We start from the raw sequence: 22,316 nt of genomic DNA on the forward strand, positions 1-22,316 counted from the left end.
GGCAGCCAAGCCTGGAGGAAGAGGTCACCTGGCTCCACTTTCCCACGACAGAACACTCTCCCAACCCTCAGCCAGCCAGCCAGCCAGAGAATTTGCTATTCGCTTTTTACTATAAAAAAAAAAAAAAAAAAAAAAGCAATCTCAAATAGCAGGCACTCACCTGTTTCCACCCTGCTGATGTGTTCAGGCTGGTCTGTGTCATGGGATCTGCAGGCCAGCGGAGTGTTTATGGTCAAATGTCAGGTGGAACAGCCAAGTTGAAACCCTGCAGCATGGATTTTTCGCTCGCTGATAGTCCCTGAAACAGTTTCAGAAATCAGTGCATCACATCCACATGCACATCCAAGTTCCAGCTTATTTGCATGGGTCTGGGCCCGTGCTTTGCATTTCAGATTGTATTCCCTGACTTATCCTGTTGAGGCCTTTCCTTTCCTGTTTCAACACCCCCCCCACACACACACCCACACACACATATCTCTTCCTCTCTCTCTGTCCTTCCCCCTCTCTCTCTTTCTCTCTGGGTCTCTCCCTCCTTTCGTCCAACCCTTTTGAGTCTCTCTCTCATTATGAAGTGTTAGAAAGTTGCTGAAGTGAGAAATGAGCCTGCGAAAGCTCGTTGTCCTAATTAAACTTTGACATGAAGAGTGACAAGAGGCGATGAAGGGGAAACAATAGCAGACTGTGTTTGAGTATGAGTCCAGGGTGAGCGAGCAGCTTTGTCCGCAAAGAACAAAAGCATTTGTTTGCATGTGTTCAACTCCATTCAACTTCACCAGGCCCAGGTGCAAAAACCAACTTTGCTAGGAACATCACAACTCATCACACCTTTGCACGGTTGACGAATGGCCCGCAGTCGCTCCAGATAGCCTTACAGAGGCAGATCAAAGCCGCCGTGTTGCAATGTAAATATTGTGCAGGAGAATAAATTCACTCTCATTACTTTCATTGCCCGGACTGAGAGACACAGCCAATAACTCAGGTGTGAAATTTTACTCTTGACTCTCTTTTGGCTATGCTGGAGTGTTCAAATCCACCCACCCACACAGGCACACACACACACACACACACACACCCTCACAGGGGCTGTTTAGCTGCTAATGACTGCAAGCTCTGTCTGGTATGTTGGCCCTCCAATTACATCCCACCAATTAGAATGGGTGCCACATGAAAATGCACTCTGATTGTCATCTTCAAGACTGAAAATGACAACTGTTGCTATCTCACAGGCTTGCTTACTATACAGGCAGGCCCACGTGGACCACATGGCCAGCATTCGCCCAAGTTCAAATCTTAAAGCTTCAAGGAGGGTATAAGGATTTATTACAGTCCGGGGCTGCAGGATATTTCCAAGCTGCTGCAAGAACAAGATCCCCTTCTGATAAGGGCTCTTGATATTTTGATAGGGGCGGAGTGTCAACTGTTGTGTGAGGAGGGAGGAACTTCACATTCTTATAAAAGCCCATGGATGAGCTGACAGTGTTGAGTATACAGAGCAGACAGACTGGCTGTGGACTGTGCTGCTGACCTAGAATGGCCCAGAACGGAACAGCAGAGAATGGAGTGGCCGAAGGGATCCCTGCTATGCCTTTTCCCCAGCCCGTCAAAGTGCAGGACATCAGATACACCAAGGTAAATAAATAAATAAATAAGTAATATAAATAAATAAATAATAATAAAAAAAGACTGCTTAGATGTCAGCCTCATGAAGCCCTTTAATTAAGGAGATGGCTTATACCTTTAGACATAATTAAGGCTAACGTGCCAGTTTTTATTACCAAAGCTATGACAGGTGTCTACTGTCAAAAATAACGGCAGTGTGACTTCAAAGTATGGCGAAGATGTCTGCAAACTGTCTCTCCACTTTTCACAGATTTTTATCAACAATGAATGGCACGCGTCCAGCACGAGAAGGACGTTTCCAACTTTCAACCCCGCCACAGGTGTCAAAATCTGCGATGTGGAGGAGGCAGACAAAGTAAGGACAGATAACTCTCAGCCACACCACTCATTTTCAGTGGCTCACTGGAGCAGGTATTCATAGACTAGCTACTGTGTGGATAAATAATTTAGTGTAGTGAGACTTTACATGAGTTTTAAACCCCAGCATTATTTTGTTTCTACTTGGCGTTACCCCCTGACCCACAGGAGAGAACGGCGGGCCAAACTTAATTCAAAAATCTCAGAATTTATTGTTTTTTGCCTTGTCAGGAAAAGCGTTTATGTAGAAGAGAATAAGTGGAGACCTTTTAAAAATAAGTAAGCTATTCTGCGTAATTCGGCATACATAAGAGCTAACCAAGCACAATTTTATAACATCTCATTTGGAGAATTGATTCACTCAATTCCCACCGCCACCCACGGGATAGTTTGATGAGGGGACATTTCGAGATCACGAAACAAAAGTTTTAAAAAAGGAAAGAAAAGAAAAAGAAGGTGATAAAACTTGCTGTTTGGCATGTTGAGAGTATGCCGAACTGAACAGTGGCTTGAGCAATTTATTTTGTGTGTCAGCAACAGTACAGTACAACAGCAGTTTTGTCGATACGCTAGCCAAATTAAGAGTGCTAAACTTTTGAATTGGGCTTGGCGTAATGCTCCAGGCGGTATCCAGACGTTGTCCTGTGCTGTGTGTCTGTGTAGGAGGACGTGGACAAGGCGGTGGAGGCAGCCAGGGCGGCCGGGGAGAGAGGCTCTCCGTGGCGGAGGATGGACGCGTCCAGCCGGGGGAGGCTGCTGCACAAGCTGGCCGACCTGATGGAGAGAGACCGGCAACTGTTGGCGGTGGGCTCTGTTACTGCTTTCTGTGTATTACGGCACACAAACCTTCATTTAATTAAAATGTAATGTTGTCCTCCCAGTCGGCAAAAGTAGACATGACATTTGCTCAGCTGGTCGGACCAGCTTTTAAATTCTGCACATCCCCCAAGCAGCACTCGTTTAAAAATTAATTAATAAATTGGTTTTAATGTGGGAAAAATACAATGTGTTCTACGCAGCGAGGAACGTGAAGCAATTAGACTGTCTTATTATTTATTTATTATGCACTTGGAGTGACTTACTTACAAGAAGTGCTGCTTTCCTTATCATCTACAGCAGAAGACCACAGAAGACTCCAAATTTAGTTATCACTTCAGTCGTGTTCGACCATCTACATTTGCCAAAAAACAATAAAATAACAAATTTTACATTTAATTTGAATAGAGGTGTTTTCTTCAGATTTTAGATGTTAGATGTCAGATCTTATTTCTCAATTCATAAAGCAACCCCTTGAACAAAAGAAAACTAGTCAGTGGCTAGGGGCGTCTGTTTTTGGAAATCATAAGCAAAGACAAAGCACTTGGCTGCCATAAGAATTAAAAAAAAAAAAAAAAAAAAAAAAATGGTGCAATGACTCTTGAATGCCATAATTCACCTACATATGGAAACTGAAGCCACATTAATCAATGTGATAAATTATCAACTATCAGTCCTGAGAAAGGGTGATTTATTATTTTTTCTGCAACAAATGCATTTTTCTTTTTGCTTGTTTGGTGCTCCTCATAAAAAATGGAATCACAAATCTGGACTTAGGCCATACTGTCTATAAGGGATAATGACTATATTTTGTACCAAATAACAGGCAATGAAGGCGCATGCCTTTGTTAGGCATTGCTTGAGGTTTCGATTTTTTTTCCAGCAACAATGACAACATAAAAAACATCTCAATTATAGTTGAAAACATGCTGCACAAGTAGACAACTTTATGTCTTTGGGGCTGTCCTACAGTTGAAAAATGTCTATCTGGCGCAGCCCTATCCGTCATACGGACTTGTCCATATTGGGGATGGGCCTACATTATTGCATGACATCATGACATCCCACCAGCCCCACCCCCAATCACTCTTTCTGTGTAATGATTACTAGATTTTACTTTCCCTCTCCGTCAGATATTTTTGTAATGAAATCCCCGTTGCTGTGCCTTTTCACTCTGTTGAGCTGCCAGGTTGCATTAAGGGTTAGATTTGTAAACGAACCCTTACAGATGTGAGTGAAGTAATAATATGAGATTGCATGTGACTGTTAATTGCAAACATGTTCTGGTGGTAGTGTGCAGGGCTATGGCTAATTACACTAAACTCCCAGCTCTGTTTGGGGAAATAAAGACCAGATTCAGAGCATTTTAAAGGTACAGTAGAGGGCCTACAGTATCTTCTGGAGCTGCAGAGCCACGGTGCCTCTCATTATCTTTTCATTAGCAGTGAATTGGAAATAACTGCAGTAAACACTGGAACAAATCACCTTTGACACGTTACCCCGTGCATATCTCTACTGCATGGAGCTGATCACAAACCAGAGTTTTTTGCAGCAGAAGTCTTATCCTCCTCAGATGGGCTATCTGAGTTGAGTTATTACGGCTAAACTTATTGAATTACAGATTTCATTTTTTTTTTTCTGTCAATCTGTTTTGTATGCATGGCTAATTGCCATGTACGTCTCAAGATACTGTACACTGGAATGGACTTATTGTGCTTTAAAGGCCATGGCTGATATCCCATCGCACCGCCCTTGGCTCCACATAGAAACAGCCTCGCCAGCTGTTTCAGCCTCGCAGAACTGACTGCCTTTGTTCGGCCTTAGATTAATTCACCATTATTATAATAATTATTATTATTGTTGTATCTGGAACCAAGAGGGCTCACATCATATTAAATTCTTTGTGTATAACAGAATATAAAACAACAGCAGCCAGTGAAGTGAAGGGCAGCTTTCAGTGTGCAAGAGCTGAGAAAACAAGACAACTTTTTTTTAAAATACATAGATAGATAGATAGATAGATAGATAGATAGATAGATCCTAACATAGTGGTATAGAGATTGTTCTGTAACCCTTTGAAGATCTCAGGTACATTTCCAGCCGCAGTCACGTGTCGCTGAGTAACGTCTAACTTGCTGTGTAAAAGAGCATCAGCTAAATGCCTAAACATTGTAAAGGCAGCGTATTGATCAGTGATGCTAGCCTCCCTGCTTCCTCAGACCATGGAGACTATGGACACAGGGAAACCCTTTCTGCAGTCATTCTTCGTTGACCTGGATGGCAGCATCAAAACCCTTCGCTACTACGCTGGCTGGACTGACAAGATCCATGGCAAAAGCTTGCCTGTAGGTGAGTGTGCATGTTTGACGCTCTTTTCCAAATGGAAACAATTTCTCACAGTTTTCAGAATTTCCCCCAGAATTCACTTCTTGCACGAGCGGAAAAGCCTCTGAAACAGCATTTAGGCCATGGGACACTCTCCGCTGAAATCCATACTCATAAACGCTAATTGATAGTAAAACTATGATTTAATCTTTGTATTTAAAATCTAAGTAATGAAATTCTTGAAGACTGGTTAACAGCTCCATAAGGAAGGCTTCACTGCAGGTTTGACATCGCTGAAGCTGTTTAGCAAAATCAAATCCTCAACCGGCATCGAGTCAGAGGTGGCTGACAATGACTGGCTGATACCTGATTTTTAATATATATCGGTCTGACTCTAATGTGCCTCTAGGCCATTTTATTTTGTTAGCCCTTACTGAACTGCGCTGCTAGGAAATAAGTTAATTAGACCAAGTCACTCTGCCGGGCTCAGGATTGTCCGCAGCCCTGGGTGGTATCTCATCCAGCCTCTTAATACTTCCCCCCTCTTGTCAGATCCAACTTTGCGTCTCCTCTGCCACGGCAGGACAGCAGATAGACAAAACACGCTCGCCTCTTTCCTCCCGATTAAATCCCAATAGAGTGCTGAGAGACCAAAGGCCCGGCAGGACAAAAGGAAGAGGAAGAGGGAGTGATGGTAATCAGTGAGGTGCAACAGTCTGGGAGGATTAACACACAATCAGACACTCCACATCAGTGCCTGCCCAACGCCTCGGCGGCCCAGGAGCCGGTGGGCCAGTAATCCCCGGTTTTATACCGCAGCAATGTCACTCTGGATGATCAAGATGCGAAATGACAGTGCAGTGGTGGTTTTGTATGAAAATGGCATTCTTGTAAGCTGAATACACACAGAGGAGAGCAGACCGGACTTTGAGGTCTGCTGTTATGACTAGCTTGTGAAAGCCACAACAGTTGAGGGAGATTGCACGGTAAATCAGTGGCTAAACCATATCTTTAGAGGTGGTAAAGGAAACAAGTAGTATAAAGTCATGGGGGTGTGAAGTCAGTGTGAAGTGGTGCAATATGCTTGTTGGCTGGTGTGGAAACAAAACAGGAAAACTGAAGCTAAAGGGTGGCCAGGCACCGGCTCTGTGGGCAGCGCAGAGGGCAAGGCAGTCCTCCCCGGTCCAGCCAGTGTGACAGGAGGGAGAGCGGGCAGGCAGGCAGCTGGGAGAGAGAGACAGACACAGACAAAGAGTGAGACAGAAAAACAAGTCATTACAGAGAGGATGGACAGCCGGGCTGTCACACCAGCAGCGTTTGTGGTAGGCAGAGCTGTGGAGGCAGAAGTAATGTCACTGGCTGAGCTACACCTCAGTGTGTGGACCCAAGTGCTGCGTTCATGTCATGTGGTATCTCTCATGAGAACCAACTTCCTACTTTCACATAGCATCAACATTCAACTCATAATTACATCTCGGAATCTCAGCTTTTTCAGAATGCTCCAGTGTGTCCAGGTAGGAAGCACATAACCATAAAATAAATAAATCCACATTTAATACTACTCTTATCATGCACACTTTTTAACAAAGAAACCGTCTCTACTTGTTACAACTGAACATTTTGTTAAATTAAGGGTTAATGTTACCTTTTAACATAGACTTGAAGAATTTTAAGATTAGTTAACGTTAGCATATTTTCACGGGAAGGAAGATATGTCTATTATGTATTTACTTTCCACATGTGAACACTTTGAAGTCTTATTGATGGGAATCTTTCTGGCATCTGCCTTCCTTCCCATGAGTCAAAGGGGCCACAGATTTTTGTTTTTTAGCTAAATAATGTTTTTAAAAATTGAAAAAGGCAAGGGGTAAGAACAGGAGGTAGGTACGTTATTTTTTTCAGATAGTTTTCCTAGCTGATCTGTCAAGATCAAAGTACCCATATGTATCCAAGCCAGGCAGTCAGCTAAGCTGGTATTATTATGAACCCGGCCCACAAGTGCTGTGATTGCTCAGAAAATATGTTGGTTAAAAAAAAAATATCTAAAAAAAATCTTGCTATAACTCCTTATCCAACCATAATCCTAACAATAACCAGCTAGCGCCTCATGCCGTCTTGTCTAGATGCTAAGCGTAGATTTGCATTCGAACGCTCACAAGTGCGACGGTTAAGGTTCAGCTTAGATTTAATGTTAGGTTAAGGTTAAGGCAGAGTTAAGGCAGAGTCAGGTGTCGCTGTGCTGAACCACATGTGCATGTGCGAGAGTGTACGAGAGTTTTGCACCTATAGAGTTCCACCTAAACACGACCAACTCAACTTAACTGCTCTGCGTATTGAGGTTCATCTCAATCAGTGAGATGATTTCTGCCTCCAGAGCAGCTCCACTATACGACAAATATTTGTAGAGCTAAAACACTTTTAGTGATTCATAAAGGTGGTCTCATTGACTGACTGGAGACATCTTTTTTTAGGTTATATAAACCTGACTCCTATTTTTTTTTTTTTTTACTAATGCTCATGAAGAGTATGCTTTCGCAACATTGCTATCCTTAGTAATATTTGATTGGATGTGTGAGTGTGTGCTCCTTCCCTGCTGTAGAGCTAAAACGACGCCTGTCCATGTATGTGAAAGTGTCTGTGAGTTATTTGCGGTGACGAGTGCTCGCTGGCCCACCAAACCTAGGCCTGAGGCTGTCTGTCTGCCTCTCCGTATCTTATGTTACGTGGTGATAGTGATACATGTTTTGTATCAGGACGTTCCCCGTGGACTGCCTCCGCTATGTAAATGTAACATCTGACGAGGTGTTTAACGTGGGCTCACCCGGTAACACAAAGACAATGGGAGCTGGAGATGAGAACTGTCATGAGGGACTCTCCCAGTCTGCGATTACTCACATGGGAAACTGGAGAAGGTCAAGGCACGTACTGGGCGGCCAGGTTTGACCAGTTATCTGCTGAGCCGCTGACACATCCATGCACACAATATCACATAGACACGCAAGGCAAAAAAAAAGTGGAAGATTGTGAGTGTTGATGTCACCACTAGTGTTTCACTGCTGTGTGCCAATGCTGATATAAAAGAAAAAAAACCTTACAGGAAATTACAGGGATTGAGTGTTTCCTGCAGATTTTTATTCTTGGCAAAATAGAAAACAACCTGGGACACTAAAACGCTAAACTACTACTAATATGCCTAACAATAATATTACACTGTATTTTCAAGCACTCTTATATGGATCCCAACCAAAGTTTGGTATTAATTCATTCTACAAATGTTTAATCCAACAATGCTGACTATCAGTATAATTACATGAATTATTTACCACATTTTTTTGTGTCTTTGGTGAAGTGATTTTTCAAGTTGGAGTGTTGTTGATATGATTTTGCCGAGGGGTGAAACAGACACGATTTGCAGCTCACTGCGTCCCAATTAAAAATGGAGGAGGGCGCGCAGAGGAGGAAGGGAGAGAGTTTTAATTGCCCCATCATTTCCAAAAAGGTTAAGGGCCACATTAGCTCTCATATTAAGTGCAGGCTGAATAGCTGCGTGTCCCAAAATTGGAAACAAAGGTGCCCTAGAAAACTTTTCTTAGTTTGGAAAAGTTTTTTTGTTGAAAATCCTGAACAGCGTTTAAAGGTTGGAGTTAGTCTTACACTGTCTTGTGCGAACCGGTAACCTCTCCTCAGTTTATCTAAAATGTACACCCATTTCATAAGAGCAGCCTAAAGCAACAGAGGAAAATGAAACGACATGGGCTGCGAGCGGAGAACGCAGGCAGAAACACAGAAGGTAAAACACACCAGATAAAAATGATTGTGCTGTTGCTTCTTTTTACAGATGAAAGCTTTATGTGTTTCACCAAACACGAGCCTGTTGGCGTGTGTGGAGCCATCATTCCGGTAAGTAAAAAGTGGATCTGTCTTTAATTTATGAGTAATAATGTATAATAATAATTCACGCTCGTTTGGCATGGTGTGAAAAAACGGAGAGAAAATTAAATGCACGCACTTACGGGCACACAAATAGAATAACATCACATTGCTGTCTGAGGGTGTGTGTGTGTGTGTGTGTGTGTGTGTGTGTGTGTGTGTGTGTGTGTGTGTGTAATTATTTTGTTGAGGGAATCCAGTCAAAGGTATGCTTTCCAGGATGTCTGAGAATTTTGCTGTAATGCAATCTGTTCCTAATAAGCGTAAAGAGCACAGAGCGTTGCTCAATATATAATTTATAATCTCAGGAAACGGAATCCAAGACAGTGTTATCTGGGTGTTGGTGCCAAAGTCTGATAGGCCCACATGTAAGACCATGGTCTGGCATTTATCTACATATGGTTAATAATCATAATAATTGGCCTATATATTTGGTATCAGAGCCTTAATTGCAGTAGGACCCTTAAATGCAAGTGCTTTTCAATCCTTTAAGCAAATGGCTCCATCATTTACTCAAGTAACATCTCCAGCTTTCTGGGCAGCGTATTCAAGCTTAATTGGAACCACTGAACACTGGAAGACTTAACTTTCAAGAGAAGCATTGATCATAAATGTTTAGTGCTAGCAAGGCAACTGCACTTAATTTGAAAGCTCTGCTTGGATGTGAGCTTGAAATGAAACCCTGGTAAATGTACCAGAAACCTTATCTTAATCTTTGCCCTCCCTAAACAAGACCTCCTCTCTCCTAATCCCTCCAGGGGTATTCTTACAGGAACTCACCGCTATAGTCCTGTGCCGGTTGGATTTGCTTTCACACATTGGGATATATGTATTTTTTTCCTTTTGATAATAACTTCATCAGATTTAGGGTGGGGCGGCATTCGGTTTTTCACAGTATCATGTGGCACGTTGTCGTGGACGATCCAGACAGGCGCGAGAGTATAATTTCTACATCTTGACAGAATACAGCCATTCAGTTTTTATCTCTGAGCATAAGCCTATAACCTCTAATGTTGCTCTGGCAACAAAGGAACAAAACGGCTGTTGTTTGACATGGGAGATTATATCATAAAAGTGAAATTTATACTGAAGGACGTTGTGTAATTACTAAAAGTACTACTGGCACACACACAGCATGAGTCATTGTCAAAGGAAAACAGGAACCCTTTCTCCAGACTTGCGATCCCAAACTCCCTTAATGGCGGTGGCTGTTTCCAGAGTGCTGTAAAAGTTAACAATGCCTAAACAATAAACATTCAGCACTCACATGTATTGCTGTCTAATTTGGGTTTGAGTGCCCAATTATTTGTCCATTGGTTTCCAACATGGAAAGGAGCAACTGGGAAAATCAATGAGTTCTTTTTCTGAGTTTGTTTACTTTGAATCATCTCCAGTCCTGATGATTTAGAGCTTGTTTTATTATCTTGTATGAAAAACCACTGTGAATTAAATAATCTCCGTGGACTAACATCCAAGTGAAAAAGTGGATTTTGCAGTAATGACAATGTGTGTGTGTGTTGCTTGGACTCATGTAGCTGGGATATAATGGTAAATAAAAAGGCGGGTAAACTGTGACTGGAGGTCATAGTTTAAACTCCAACCAGTATAACTAAAATCAATTACATTTGCAGAAAATTATCAATTTATGCCTGTTTTCACTCATAAGACCCTGTCCACGAACAACTTAATCACTTTGCTGCTACTTACTAACATATGTGCCACGATTTTCCATCATAAAGGTTGAAATTGGCCTAAAAAAAAAGTTGACTAAGATCCACAACACTCCTGGTTGTTAGATATTGGTGCAAGGGTTCCATGTTTTGTTTTTTGTTTTTTTGGACAGTTAATTAGTGTTCATGAGGATGTATTTTCTTCTGCCCCAGTGGAACTTTCCCTTGCTGATGTTCTCGTGGAAGATCGCACCGGCCCTGAGCTGTGGAAACACTGTGGTCATCAAGCCAGCGGAGCAGACCCCCCTCACAGCGCTCCACGTTGGATCGCTCATCAAAGAGGTCTGACTTTAGACTCAACATGTAGGGGAGGAATGATCCAGGCCGTGGGCTGAGGGACGCTGAGATTCTAAACTACTGACAGCCCAGTGCTTGAAAAGATTCTGGGCTTTTATTCCAACAGAAAATCCCTGGCTCTTATGTGATTAGACTGCTCGGCTTTTATCATGTTTTGGTAATGATTATTCAAAGCAAGGATCCGCTCCCTGGGCCTAATCATTTACAAAGTTGTTCCCAAATGTGGTCTGGGGACTCCTAAGGGTCCTTGAGGGAGTTCTAGAGTGAAACATTGTTAAAGGACCATACCGGTGATTTTGAATATTTGATCCATTTACTACAATTTACCCATATTTTTTGTTGCGACAAACCTTTTTGCAAATAATGTGGAAAGATTTCACGACATATAATCCCTTGATCTCTTGTCATGGAAACACAATAGCGCGGCTCCTTTTAGGAAAACTAATGTGGACGACTTTATTACAGTGATGAATACTGGTGTGAAGAAAGTCTATCATAGTGGAATGAATGGAAAGCAATGGCTGGGTAAAAGGGAGGGAAAATGATATGGGAATGCCTAAATAAGATTAGCAGAAACATGAAGTATACAGTATACATTTAGTAGAAATTAACTGAACATATAGAATCACTGGTGTGGTCCTTTAAATGTAATACATATTACATATATATAAAACTGTTGTAAACTATTTTAATTGCTTTTGTGTCCTGTAAAAAGTAGTGAAGCATAGCTGCACTGTCATTTTGTGACGCTTTAATTAGGACACCAACATGGCAGCTTGAAGCGTTAATCGGCCTTGATCACACCTAATGAAGTCTGGGGTCCTCAATAAAATGCCATACACAGAATTTGGGTGTACAGCTATATAGTAGGTTTTGCTTTGGCCAGTGTCTGTGCTTGGTCATCTGCTCCTTTCTATGTTTTTATATCCCTGCTTTGTCCTCTGTGTCCAGCTCTGCATTTCAACACTAAATCAACAGCAGAAGTATTCCCATATGGGTCCCTGGGTGGGACTAAATCTTATCAAATAAGGATCTGTAGTCTGGTAGATTACAAACTTTATCAGGCTATTTTCACAAGCACTTAAAATCAAAGAGAAATTAAAATGTTTCTCAACTGTGGACCCCCTGGAAGACCGTCAAGGACCCGTGCTGTTCCCCGGACCCTACTTTGAAAACCACTGGTCTAGACTCTGAAAATCTTTGAATAGCCCTGGACTTCACAAAATGCAAGAATACACAAATTGAAAATTAACCTTTTGACATCTTATAAAAATATGGTGAGATGCACTGAAAGGTGAACCCACTTTAAATCACCTTTTACAAGAGTTTGTGGCCTAATATGTGTCTGTCATGGATGACCCTTGTTATGAAATCATTTGAAATCAGTATATCCACTAACTTTCTTGCTGGTGTGCCATTCCAGGCTGGGTTTCCCCCTGGAGTCGTGAACATCGTGCCAGGGTTTGGTCCCTCAGCAGGAGCAGCCATCGCCAGCCATATGGACATCGACAAAGTGGCGTTCACCGGCTCTACAGAGGTAGGAGATCGCATGACCGTGAACTGTACTTCATAAGGAAAAATAGATATATTCAAGGAGTATATGTTTCATATCTGATAAGAGTGTGAATGAATTTCACTGACTTTGGTGAAACGCCATGGTCAGTGATAACGGGTCACTCATGTTATACAGGTATAATGACCCTAAGAAATGATTACTTGCTAGTATTTCTTGTTATATGCCCTTTAAGATATTCATCTACAAAAATAAAATTTGGTCATTACTTCTCACTCTGATGTCAGTCAAAACTGCATTGAAGTTTGTACAAAAACCAAACATGGAGTGAATTAGCCCCTCACATTCAAGCTTAGCCTTTTTCCAAAGTTAACAAGGCCATCATTTGTTAATTTAAAAAAATCATCCATTCATGTGTGTTTTGTAACTAAGCAATTCCAATCCAATCCAATCCAAATTTATTTATAAAGCACACTTAAAACAACCAGATTGACCAAAGTGCTGTACATAGGCATCAGAACATAGAAGAAACATAAAAACATAAAAAAAAACCCAAATATATAAAAAAGTAAAAACTTTTGTCTACAATTGTCTTGTAGATTCAAAAGCCCAATGCGTACCTTGTTATCAAGACTTTCCTTGCTGACTGACATGGAGGGTGAATTCTTTTTATTTTGAGATGAACTGCTCCTTTAATAGTATTTTTTTTTTAGAATAAATATCCTCAGATGAATGGTTGGGTCAGTGAATAGGGGATGAAGCCAGAACTAGTTCACTCTAGTCCAGTGCATAGCTGTGCCTGCATGCCTGTGTGTCTGTAAGGACCTCTCGTGGTGGCGGTGATTCAAAACCTTTACAAAACATTTGTTTTTGCTACTTCTGCTCTCTCTCTTCAGTCTCTGTATAGCTCGCTCGACCACTGTTGCTCTGCCTCTACAGAGTCACTCTCTGCCAGTCCCTCACTTTCCCTCACTGTCGAGCTCACTCAACCACCGCTGCTCTCCTCCTCCCTCTGCTCTCATGCTTCTGGGTCACTATGCTGCTCCTTCACCTCGTTCACTGCCTGGCTTGATCTTTTTTGGCCTGTTGTGGCCATGTCTGTCTGATCATGGGTCAAAAAATCCAGGATGTGCATAACAATTTTTGGGTGAGTTTAGACCCTGCTGACGGAAGCCAGCAGAACACCAAGCAGTCATAAATAAAACAGCCATCTCTGTTTCATATGTCAGTAGACTATTTGCATGATCTGTGTGTGTGTGTGTGTGTGTGTGTGTGTGTGAGAGAGAGAGAGAGATAGAGAGAGAGAAAGAGACCTTTAATATATTGTATATTTTATATTAATACTGGTATGTAGTGTGTAACAAAGTGAAACTGATACAGAGAGAATAAGAAACTCAAGAGGCTTTGAGACTTTTATGGGATATCTCCTACAGGCCACTGTGCTTTATTATATTTGAATCATACAGTAATTTAATCAGTAACTTGAAAAGTGTTTGACAGTACAATTGGCTGCTGAGTCTCCTCCAAGTTTTGCTCAGCACATAAAGCCTACACTTGGGAAAATGGAAGATCTGCACCCTACTGAATGCACACTGATTTACCAATTTACCGTCTTTTTTTTTTTTTTCTCTTTTGAGATAATGTCAGTGGCTTACTACCACTCAGTGTACTGCACATATATTATTAAAGTGTTAGAATGCAGCCACAGCACCATGACCTCCTGGGGACACATGGATGAGGTTGGTTTCCATGTGAAAGTGACCAACTTGACAAACCAGAAGAAACGTGGTGCGTTCCCTTAACCAGACCCCAGTTTGTTCCCAGTAAATTTTGCCATGCCAAGGTGATTCACTTTTTTAGGCATGTCAGCTAAATATGAATGTTTGGCACATGGCCTGTTGTTTCCTGTTTTTGAATGCACACTGTTAATTAGGGGGCACAAAGTCCTTGACTCTGGGATACCGGCTAATGAGTTCAGACGGGTTTCTCCTCCATTCTGTTTGCTTTTTTATGGTGTGAATAAAATAAAATTAAATTGTTTATGTACATCAATAAAAAGGAAAATCAAATTGCAGATTTAACTTCCATTAGTTTTATTGGGAACCTAAAGAAAAAGTGGTTAACATGCCTACATAATTCCTCTGGTGTCCTTGGACACATCATCAGTGATTAAAAGAAACACTAAAATATCATTGCCAACACTTTAAAAATATACTCCTTTACGCTTATCCATGCCTGCTTCAAATGTGGCCGACCAGTCAGCCCCGTGTTGCAGTGACAGAGTGATGCAACACGGCAGAATTCAAGACACTGAACTCTTTTGTCCTGTTAATGGGGATATGCAAAGGAGCCTTGCTTTTTCCCCACTCCTGACACATTGACGCATGACCTCCCCCTTGTTATCCTCGCTCATGTATGCAGGTTGGCCAGCTGATCAAAGAGGCGGCGGCCAAAAGTAATCTGAAAAGAGTGACTCTGGAGCTGGGAGGGAAGAACCCCTGCATTGTGTTTGCTGACTCAGACTGTAAGTAATGTGGTTTCTATCTATGAGGCTACAATGCTCAGACACAACAAAGGAAACTGCGAGTGTGTGGGTGTGTGTGTGTGTGTGTTTGAAACAGAAAGGGGGAGGGAGAGTTTAACTTACCGTTGCTTTTATTTCTCATTTAGGCAGCTGTCGAGCACACATAATATGGACAAAATATTATATTGTGTTCATTCAGACTTTCACTTAAAGCTGCATCTGGTGATTTCACATCATGCTAACCCCAGTTTGCAGCAAGACATGATGTTTTGAGTTTTTGAAAGTTTGGAGGACTTCATTACCCAGAAGTCCTGCAACGTCACGTCAAAGAAAAGCAGCTTGATTATGTTTTTTTTTAACGTTAATTACATGTCAAATAGCTTGAACAGCTTTTTTTTTTTAAAAATATGGATCGTGTCTTTGAAAAGGCAACTCACTGTGACCCCTCAGATCTGATTTCAAGTGTTTTCTTTTTCTTTGACGTCATAAGAACAAGATGAGACAAGAAGAGCAGAGAACAAGCTTGGCTAATTCATGTTAACCAAATCAGTATCATCGTTGAAATCTCTTCTTAAGACTGTTTTCAGACCAGCCATTCTGACATGAAGGAGCAGGTAAACACAGGTGTTGTTGATAACATTAATGAAGGCTCTGTTCCATTAAGATCCAACAGAGGCAGCGTCCTGATGTTGTGCGCTGAGGTTTATTGGAAAGGCTCTGCTAAACTTGGATGGAATGGAACCTTAATTCATTTATTAGTAACTCATGTGTTTACCCACTGTTTCATGTCAAAATGTCTTCTGCATGAAATAGCTAAAAACTGCTATAAATTTAGTTAGAATGCAACCAGCGTCACTCAACAGAAAATGTTGTTACTATGACAACCTACGTCTTTACAGCAAATGGTTAATAGTACCTAATCATGCAAATCTGACGTGGTCACATGAAAATTAGACTGTGGACAGTCATCCCTTATGGATCAGATTATTCAAATAAAACTTGTTTGCTGGCTGTGTCAGCATACATGTGGTGTAAATCTCCTCTCAGTGGCTGGAGGTGGTGAACTGATGATGAGTCTAGTCATTGCTGCTCTTAAGGAGGTTTCATTCTTACATTTTGATTCATCACCTCCTGTGTGGAGAAGATTTTCCACCGGCTTCCAAACCAAAACCAGAATTTTATTAAAAATAAAGCTAGGAGGAGAAATTCTTCTCTGTTGCAGCTAACAGTTAGCATTTGGAGCATCCAGCCAGTATCCAGCACTCAGTAACAATGAGAGCAAGACAGCAGCACTACTGTCCTACAGAACAGCTGTAGGTGAAATAACATCACATTTTCAGAATGGGTGAATGATCCCTTTAATTTCAGTTGAAGGGGTGCATGTTCTTGTCTGAGTTGAAAAACTACTACAGCCCTCATGCAAACCTGCATCCTCAGCAATGGGGATCATTTTTCCATATCAAGGTCAAGGTTAGATCGATACCTGTGTCAGATACTGACAACCTTACTGTTAGTATGAGTCCAATGTGTTTCTGTTTGTGTTTGTGTGTGTGTGTGTGTGTGTGTGTGTGTGTGTATGTGTGTGTCTGCAGTGCAACTGGCTGTGGAAGAAACCCAGAAAGGGGCTTTCTACAACCAGGGTCAGTGCTGCACGGCTGCATCGCGTGTGTTTGTGGAGGAAAGCATATATGAAGAGTTTGTACGTCGCAGTGTAGAAAGTGCCAAGAAGATCTTTACAGGAGACCCCCTGGACCCACGGACGTCACATGGACCACAGGTACGAAAATGCAGTAGAACTAAGTCCACTGCTGAAGTGTAATTATGAAATACTTCTAAGCGATTGTAATTAGGATTTTAATTGGATTTAATTGGATTGGATTTTAATTGCCCGTTTTATGGGAAAACTTGCTGTATACTACATGTCTGAGAAAACATCTTACTGTGTGCTTGACTACACTACAACTCCGACATCATTTATTTCATGAAGAAACAAATGGTGACTGGATGTAGGGAACAAAAGAAAAAAAACCTGAAATTGTTTAAGGATATTACAAAATGCGAGATGTTTGAACATTCCAACACAATAAACAACATTATGATGGTGGGCAAAAATTAATTAAACAAAAACATAAAAACAGCACCAGAGCATGCTGCAGCAAAGAAAAAGCAACTGAAAATATGTGATGTGGAAATATATCAATAATGTAAGCAGTAGAGGTGGGACAGTAAATCGAGAATGCAATATGTCGCAATACCCCTTGTGATACATTATCAATACGCTAGTGCCAAGTATTGGATACTTGAGTTTTCAGCTTCATTTCCGCAGATGCACATTTGAGTTCCTGTGAGGCATATTTGTTTCCTTCCCTTACGTATTTGAACTGGAACTATTCTGTCATGTTCATGTTGCAGTCGCTGTGCAGATTAAAAAAATACTGAAAAACAGGATTGATTCTTGCTCTTTTGCTGCTATTTTTGCTTCTTCAGTTCCCACATATCGTGATGTGTCATAGCTGATTATCTTACGACATATCGAGTTAACCAGTGATTCCCACTCCTAATATGCAGTATGAAATAAGTTACTAGTCAGAATATTGAAAATATTGTAAAATCTCATATGATAAAATGATAAAAGACTTACAACTAAAAATATCAAAATACATGCATTAACAAATAGAATTTGCAGTTGCTTTATTCTTAAGAAAATTAAGTTGAAGTGCCTTGCATACAAAAAAAAATCATAAAAAAGTAGTTTAGAAAAACCACCCACTTCAGATGCAAGCAGAAGTTTGAATGAGGGTCATGGAGTAGCCTATGAGAGGGAACGATAATGTATCCGAGTAGATCTGGGCAGACTTCAGTGAAGGACTCATTTTCCCCACCACTGACTATTAATAATGAATTGTCCACTTGTCTATATGTGCTCCAGATCGACCGGGAGCAGTTTGACAAGATCATGGAGTTGATTGAAAGTGGGAAGAAAGAGGGAGCCATGCTGGAGTGTGGAGGAGCAGCCGTGGGGGAGAAAAGTCTTTTCCTCCAGCCCACCATCTTCTCCATGGTCAAGGACCACATGCGCATCGCCAAGGAAGAGGTCATCCTCTGGTTTCATTCATAAAAAAATAAACTGACACAGGCAGGAGGTGGTAGTTTGACACAGAATGCAATACTGTGAAAGCAAAGACTGACACCTTGTGGAATTGTGGTAGAATTACACCATAAACTTGTGGCTAGAGGTAAAGTGGTTCACCAAGTTGCAGGGGGTTCCCAGTAAAATGAGAAATACTAAAATTTCACTGGAATCATTTAATTCCCTGGATATTATCCCACATAGAGACTGTACAAGAATTACTATTGTAAGAATAGATAATCTCACCATTTTCAGTACATTACAGTCTAGCAACAATTAAACATCTCAAGGGAGGGTTTCTTTGTAGTTTCCTTGTCATTTGATAAATTTTGTGGTTATTTTCTTGCAATTTTTTTTTTAAATTTAATTTTAAATAGATAACATTTTGGAAGGAAGTTTCAACGGGTTAATAATAATCAAGAATGTAGTGGAGCTTTTCATTTGTGGAAAAGACTTTGCCAAAATGCTTTAGGGGCTTTTAAGTTTACTAAAACATTGCAGAAATAAATGTTTCAGTGATTTTTTTTCTGCTGGTGGTGGTTGATTGCCTTATGATGATCATTATATAGGTCAAAGTTTGCTCACCTTTTTTATTTACCACTACATCACTTGCGTTACCTAGATATCTGCATGGCCATTTGACCAGGACAGGTTGGTCTTGTTCATCCCATAGCTTTATCCAGTGTCTTTTGCCTCGTAGATCTTCGGCCCGGTGCAGTGTATATTTAGCTTCAAGAGCCAGCAGGAGGCCATAGAGAGGGCAAACAGCACCAAATATGGCTTGGTGGCAGCAGTCTTCACCAGAAGTATGGACCGAGCCCTGTCCGTCTCTGCAGCCATGGACACTGGCACAGTCTGGTAAGCCCCGTCCACCACCATCTCTCTACCACCCACCTCCACCTTCAGCCGACAATCCGCACATCAAGTACAGCGATAAATATATATTTGGGCAAAGCAGAAAATATGTTTTGGACAAAGAAATTGTGAGCTAAAAAGTGATGAAAATGCATTTCTTGAAGAAATGTTGACAGAGATTTGGCATAATCCACCTGATGGACATTCACATTGTATTTTATTTTATTTTTTTTTGCCAGTTTAAGTTTTCTAAAATTTGTTTGAGAGTTGGATAGAAACATATCTAATGGCAAGTAAGGTTAAAATGATGCCCTTTGTCTGTCTCTCTTTCTTTTCTACTCTCAAGGGTAAACTGTTATAACGCCCTCCATGCCCAAACTCCCTTCGGAGGGTATAAGATGTCAGGCAACGGACGAGAGCTGTAAGAGCCAAAAACCATCATCATGCACGCTTCAGTTTTCCTATCATTCTTTCATTCACATCCAGTGTCTGCAGCGTAAACTTACACGGTGACTTGTTTCTTGATTTTGTGTTTCTCAGCGGTGAGTACGCCCTGGCCGAATACACCGAAGTGAAAGCGGTGACCATCAAACTGAGTGAAACCCTGTGAGAGGCACTGGAAAACCAGAGCGCTGGCTGAGCACTTCCCTGTCCATCACACCGGGTTGCATTCCCCACACAACCCACCTTTCTCCTTTCCACGGTACTGAAGTTAGGGTTAGACTGATTTATGTGCCCGTTAGAAGCTTCTAAATACAACATATCTCCTAGTCAGTGTTGTGGACATGAGGATATGATTTTTGTTAGTCTTTAAAACCTGAAATGCCTGACCTTACTTTAAAAAGCTGCTGACCCACCTGAAAGAGTTTCATTAGTCTTTCTTTCAGTGTCCCATGATGACCTAAATTCTGTTTCAGGACCCTTTCACACCTACCTCGTTTGGTCTGGACTCTTCAAGTCAATCCAGACCAGAATGAAATTCTGGTGGAAACATTCAATATTTGTTTTGGCATGAAAGTGGTCAGATTTAAATATACCACATTTTTGGCAAAAAGAATCAGATAACAGCAGCTTCAATCCAAGAATACTGGTATTAGTAGTGGTTAGCAAAGGCCATATGGGTCAAACCCTAACTGGGATGGTGAAAGTAAGACATAAATACGGTTGGTGCAGAATATGTGAAAAACAATCCATGTGTGAAAGTCACTGAAATGTGGAAAAGACGAAGTTCATCATTGTCAAAATGAATTGTGATACTTTGGTATAATTAACAGGTGAGGCCATGGTTGAGTTGATCAGGAACTTTCATCCCATGCCAGTGGTATTGTTAGTGCCAGTGTTTCTCTGTGTTAAGGACCACAGCAGTGATTTTGCATGTTTAATGTAATATCTACAAAATGTATGACCTTCACATTTCTTCTTATCTTTTCCCAATGCAAGCAGTTGTATTTCCAATATCGTTTTCTAATTTTTCTCCAGCCATTGGTTTCCATTCATTCCACTACAATATGAAAATGAACATTCAGAGACTTCAGACTTTCTTTACACCAGTATTCCTTCACTGTAACACATTAGTCGTCCACATTAGTTAAAAGCAGCAGCACTGTTGTTTTCTGATGACTTGAAATTGGGTGGAGGGAAATGGTCTATCCACTGGAAAATAATTGGCTGTTTTACACAGCCAATTATCAGCTCTGTGGTTTATGAATGGTGATGACTTTGTTAGCTGCAGAAGCAGAACATTATAAGGTGGCTGTTTCAACGAAAAACTCAAATTTGAAATAGAGGTCTGAAATCTGGAGCACCCCTGCATGATTTATGTCAGTTGTTGTAAATGGATCAAACATTCAAAATCACTGATAAAGTCCTTTAAGTCCACATTTCCCACATTTCTCTGTTGCTTCCAATTTGGTTGTGACAGCCCAGATTGACTGTATGGCTGAGTAACATGCTTTTAACAGGCTCTGATTTTAGTTACAGTACTTGGCAAACCGTGATTTGGAAAACTACAGCATAGATTAAGTATTATTAGTCAATAAATGATTTTTAACAGGAAAGTCCCACACATCTTCAAATGAACAGAAAAGAGCGGGAGAAGCAGAGATATTTTAGTTCTGAAATTCAGATCACAGCTTGGCCTTTCTAGTGTTAAGATCTGGCTTAAAATCTGTTTTACGATTGACCTTTTTCACTGTTTGGACTATACCTAGGCTTTTGGACATAGCCAGATACATCAACAGTAATAAAACTATTGTAAGGAAAGGATATGAGGCTTTATGGGTATCAGTCTCAGTCTTGCCAACTGCATGCATTGACATTCAAAGCCCGGATGTTACAAACATAATTCTAGGTGTTAAAATACTAACAGAATCATGTCCTTGTCTCCTGTCTGCTCCGTTTCTTCTGTCTTACTGAAGCAGACCGGAGGAATGGCATGAATGCACAAGAAAAATAATTAGCAATATCATATTTTTCCATGTATGACATGAGGGGTCGGTCACATTTCTTTCTAAAATCTCAGTTTGTGGGACAGTGTGGGATGTGCAAAGAAGAAACATTTCAAGAAATGTCTGTTTATCTTTGTAAATGTTGAGTAGTTGATGAATGCAGATAAATGTCCTTTTCCCCCTATTTGTTTCATACTTCTAAGTGTTGATTCTAGTGTGATGTGAGCTAATATGAATGCTCTCTCCTCTGAGGAGCATTTTCCTCCCCTTTCAAATGTTGGAAGGAACTCTGTTTCCTATTCCAAGTCAGGTAATATTTACCTTGGCGGTAACATTTTAATACTGTAACAGGAACAATCCTATCATTACATGGATAGTGTCAATGTTAACTATTTTACTATCATATGTATTTGAAAATGTGTTTATTACAACCCAGAAACAAGTCTATCTTTCCATGTTTTCTACACTAGTTATCATGCATTTTATATTTAAATAGAAATTCTAAATAAAAAGAAAAACAAATGTGTTGTGCCATGTTTCACTTTTTTCACTTCATTTATGAGAATGTAATAATTATTTTATAAAAATATAGCAGGAAGTGGTGATTCCTGGGTTCAAGCCACTAAAGACCATCAGAAACTGAACCCTTCAGCAGCTTCATTAAAAATACCTTTCAGGGTTTGTTTCAGGTCCTGATGTGGACAGATCCTGCTGGTTTTGTAAAGACTGGACACACAACCTCTGATTTATAGTCTGTATTGTGTTATGCCAA

At 40.8% G+C, this 22,316-nt stretch overlaps 1 protein-coding gene across 1 annotated transcript; it reads left to right on the forward strand.

Annotated features, from left to right (window-relative positions):
- Nucleotides 1–1,373: 1,373 nt before the first annotated feature.
- Nucleotides 1,374–22,061, forward strand: aldh1a3 (aldehyde dehydrogenase 1 family, member A3). Its single transcript, XM_030046916.1, has 13 exons — nucleotides 1,374–1,629; nucleotides 1,871–1,975; nucleotides 2,641–2,781; nucleotides 5,013–5,142; nucleotides 8,957–9,018; nucleotides 10,932–11,060; nucleotides 12,499–12,612; nucleotides 15,010–15,112; nucleotides 16,705–16,889; nucleotides 18,042–18,206; nucleotides 18,943–19,100; nucleotides 19,444–19,518; nucleotides 19,638–22,061. The coding sequence occupies exons 1-13, from the start codon at nucleotides 1,531–1,533 to the stop codon at nucleotides 19,705–19,707; spliced, it is 1,536 nt and encodes a 511-aa protein (XP_029902776.1). The 5' UTR covers nucleotides 1,374–1,530; the 3' UTR covers nucleotides 19,708–22,061.
- Nucleotides 22,062–22,316: the final 255 nt, after the last annotated feature.

The sequence above is a fragment of the Myripristis murdjan genome, chromosome 3 (genome assembly GCF_902150065.1).
Source record: "Myripristis murdjan chromosome 3, fMyrMur1.1, whole genome shotgun sequence".
Classification (NCBI taxonomy): domain Eukaryota; kingdom Metazoa; phylum Chordata; class Actinopteri; order Holocentriformes; family Holocentridae; genus Myripristis; species Myripristis murdjan.

Excerpts from the sequence above, each read along its gene's own strand:
- aldh1a3 (XM_030046916.1), top strand. The coding sequence starts at position 1,531 with ATGGCCCAGAACGGAACAGCAGAGAATGGAGTGGCCGAAGGGATCCCT. Across the intron at positions 5,143-8,956 it reads TGGCAAAAGCTTGCCTGTAG|ATGAAAGCTTTATGTGTTTC; the intron begins GTGAGTGTGCAT and ends TTCTTTTTACAG. Across the intron at positions 12,613-15,009 it reads CGTTCACCGGCTCTACAGAG|GTTGGCCAGCTGATCAAAGA; the intron begins GTAGGAGATCGC and ends TCATGTATGCAG.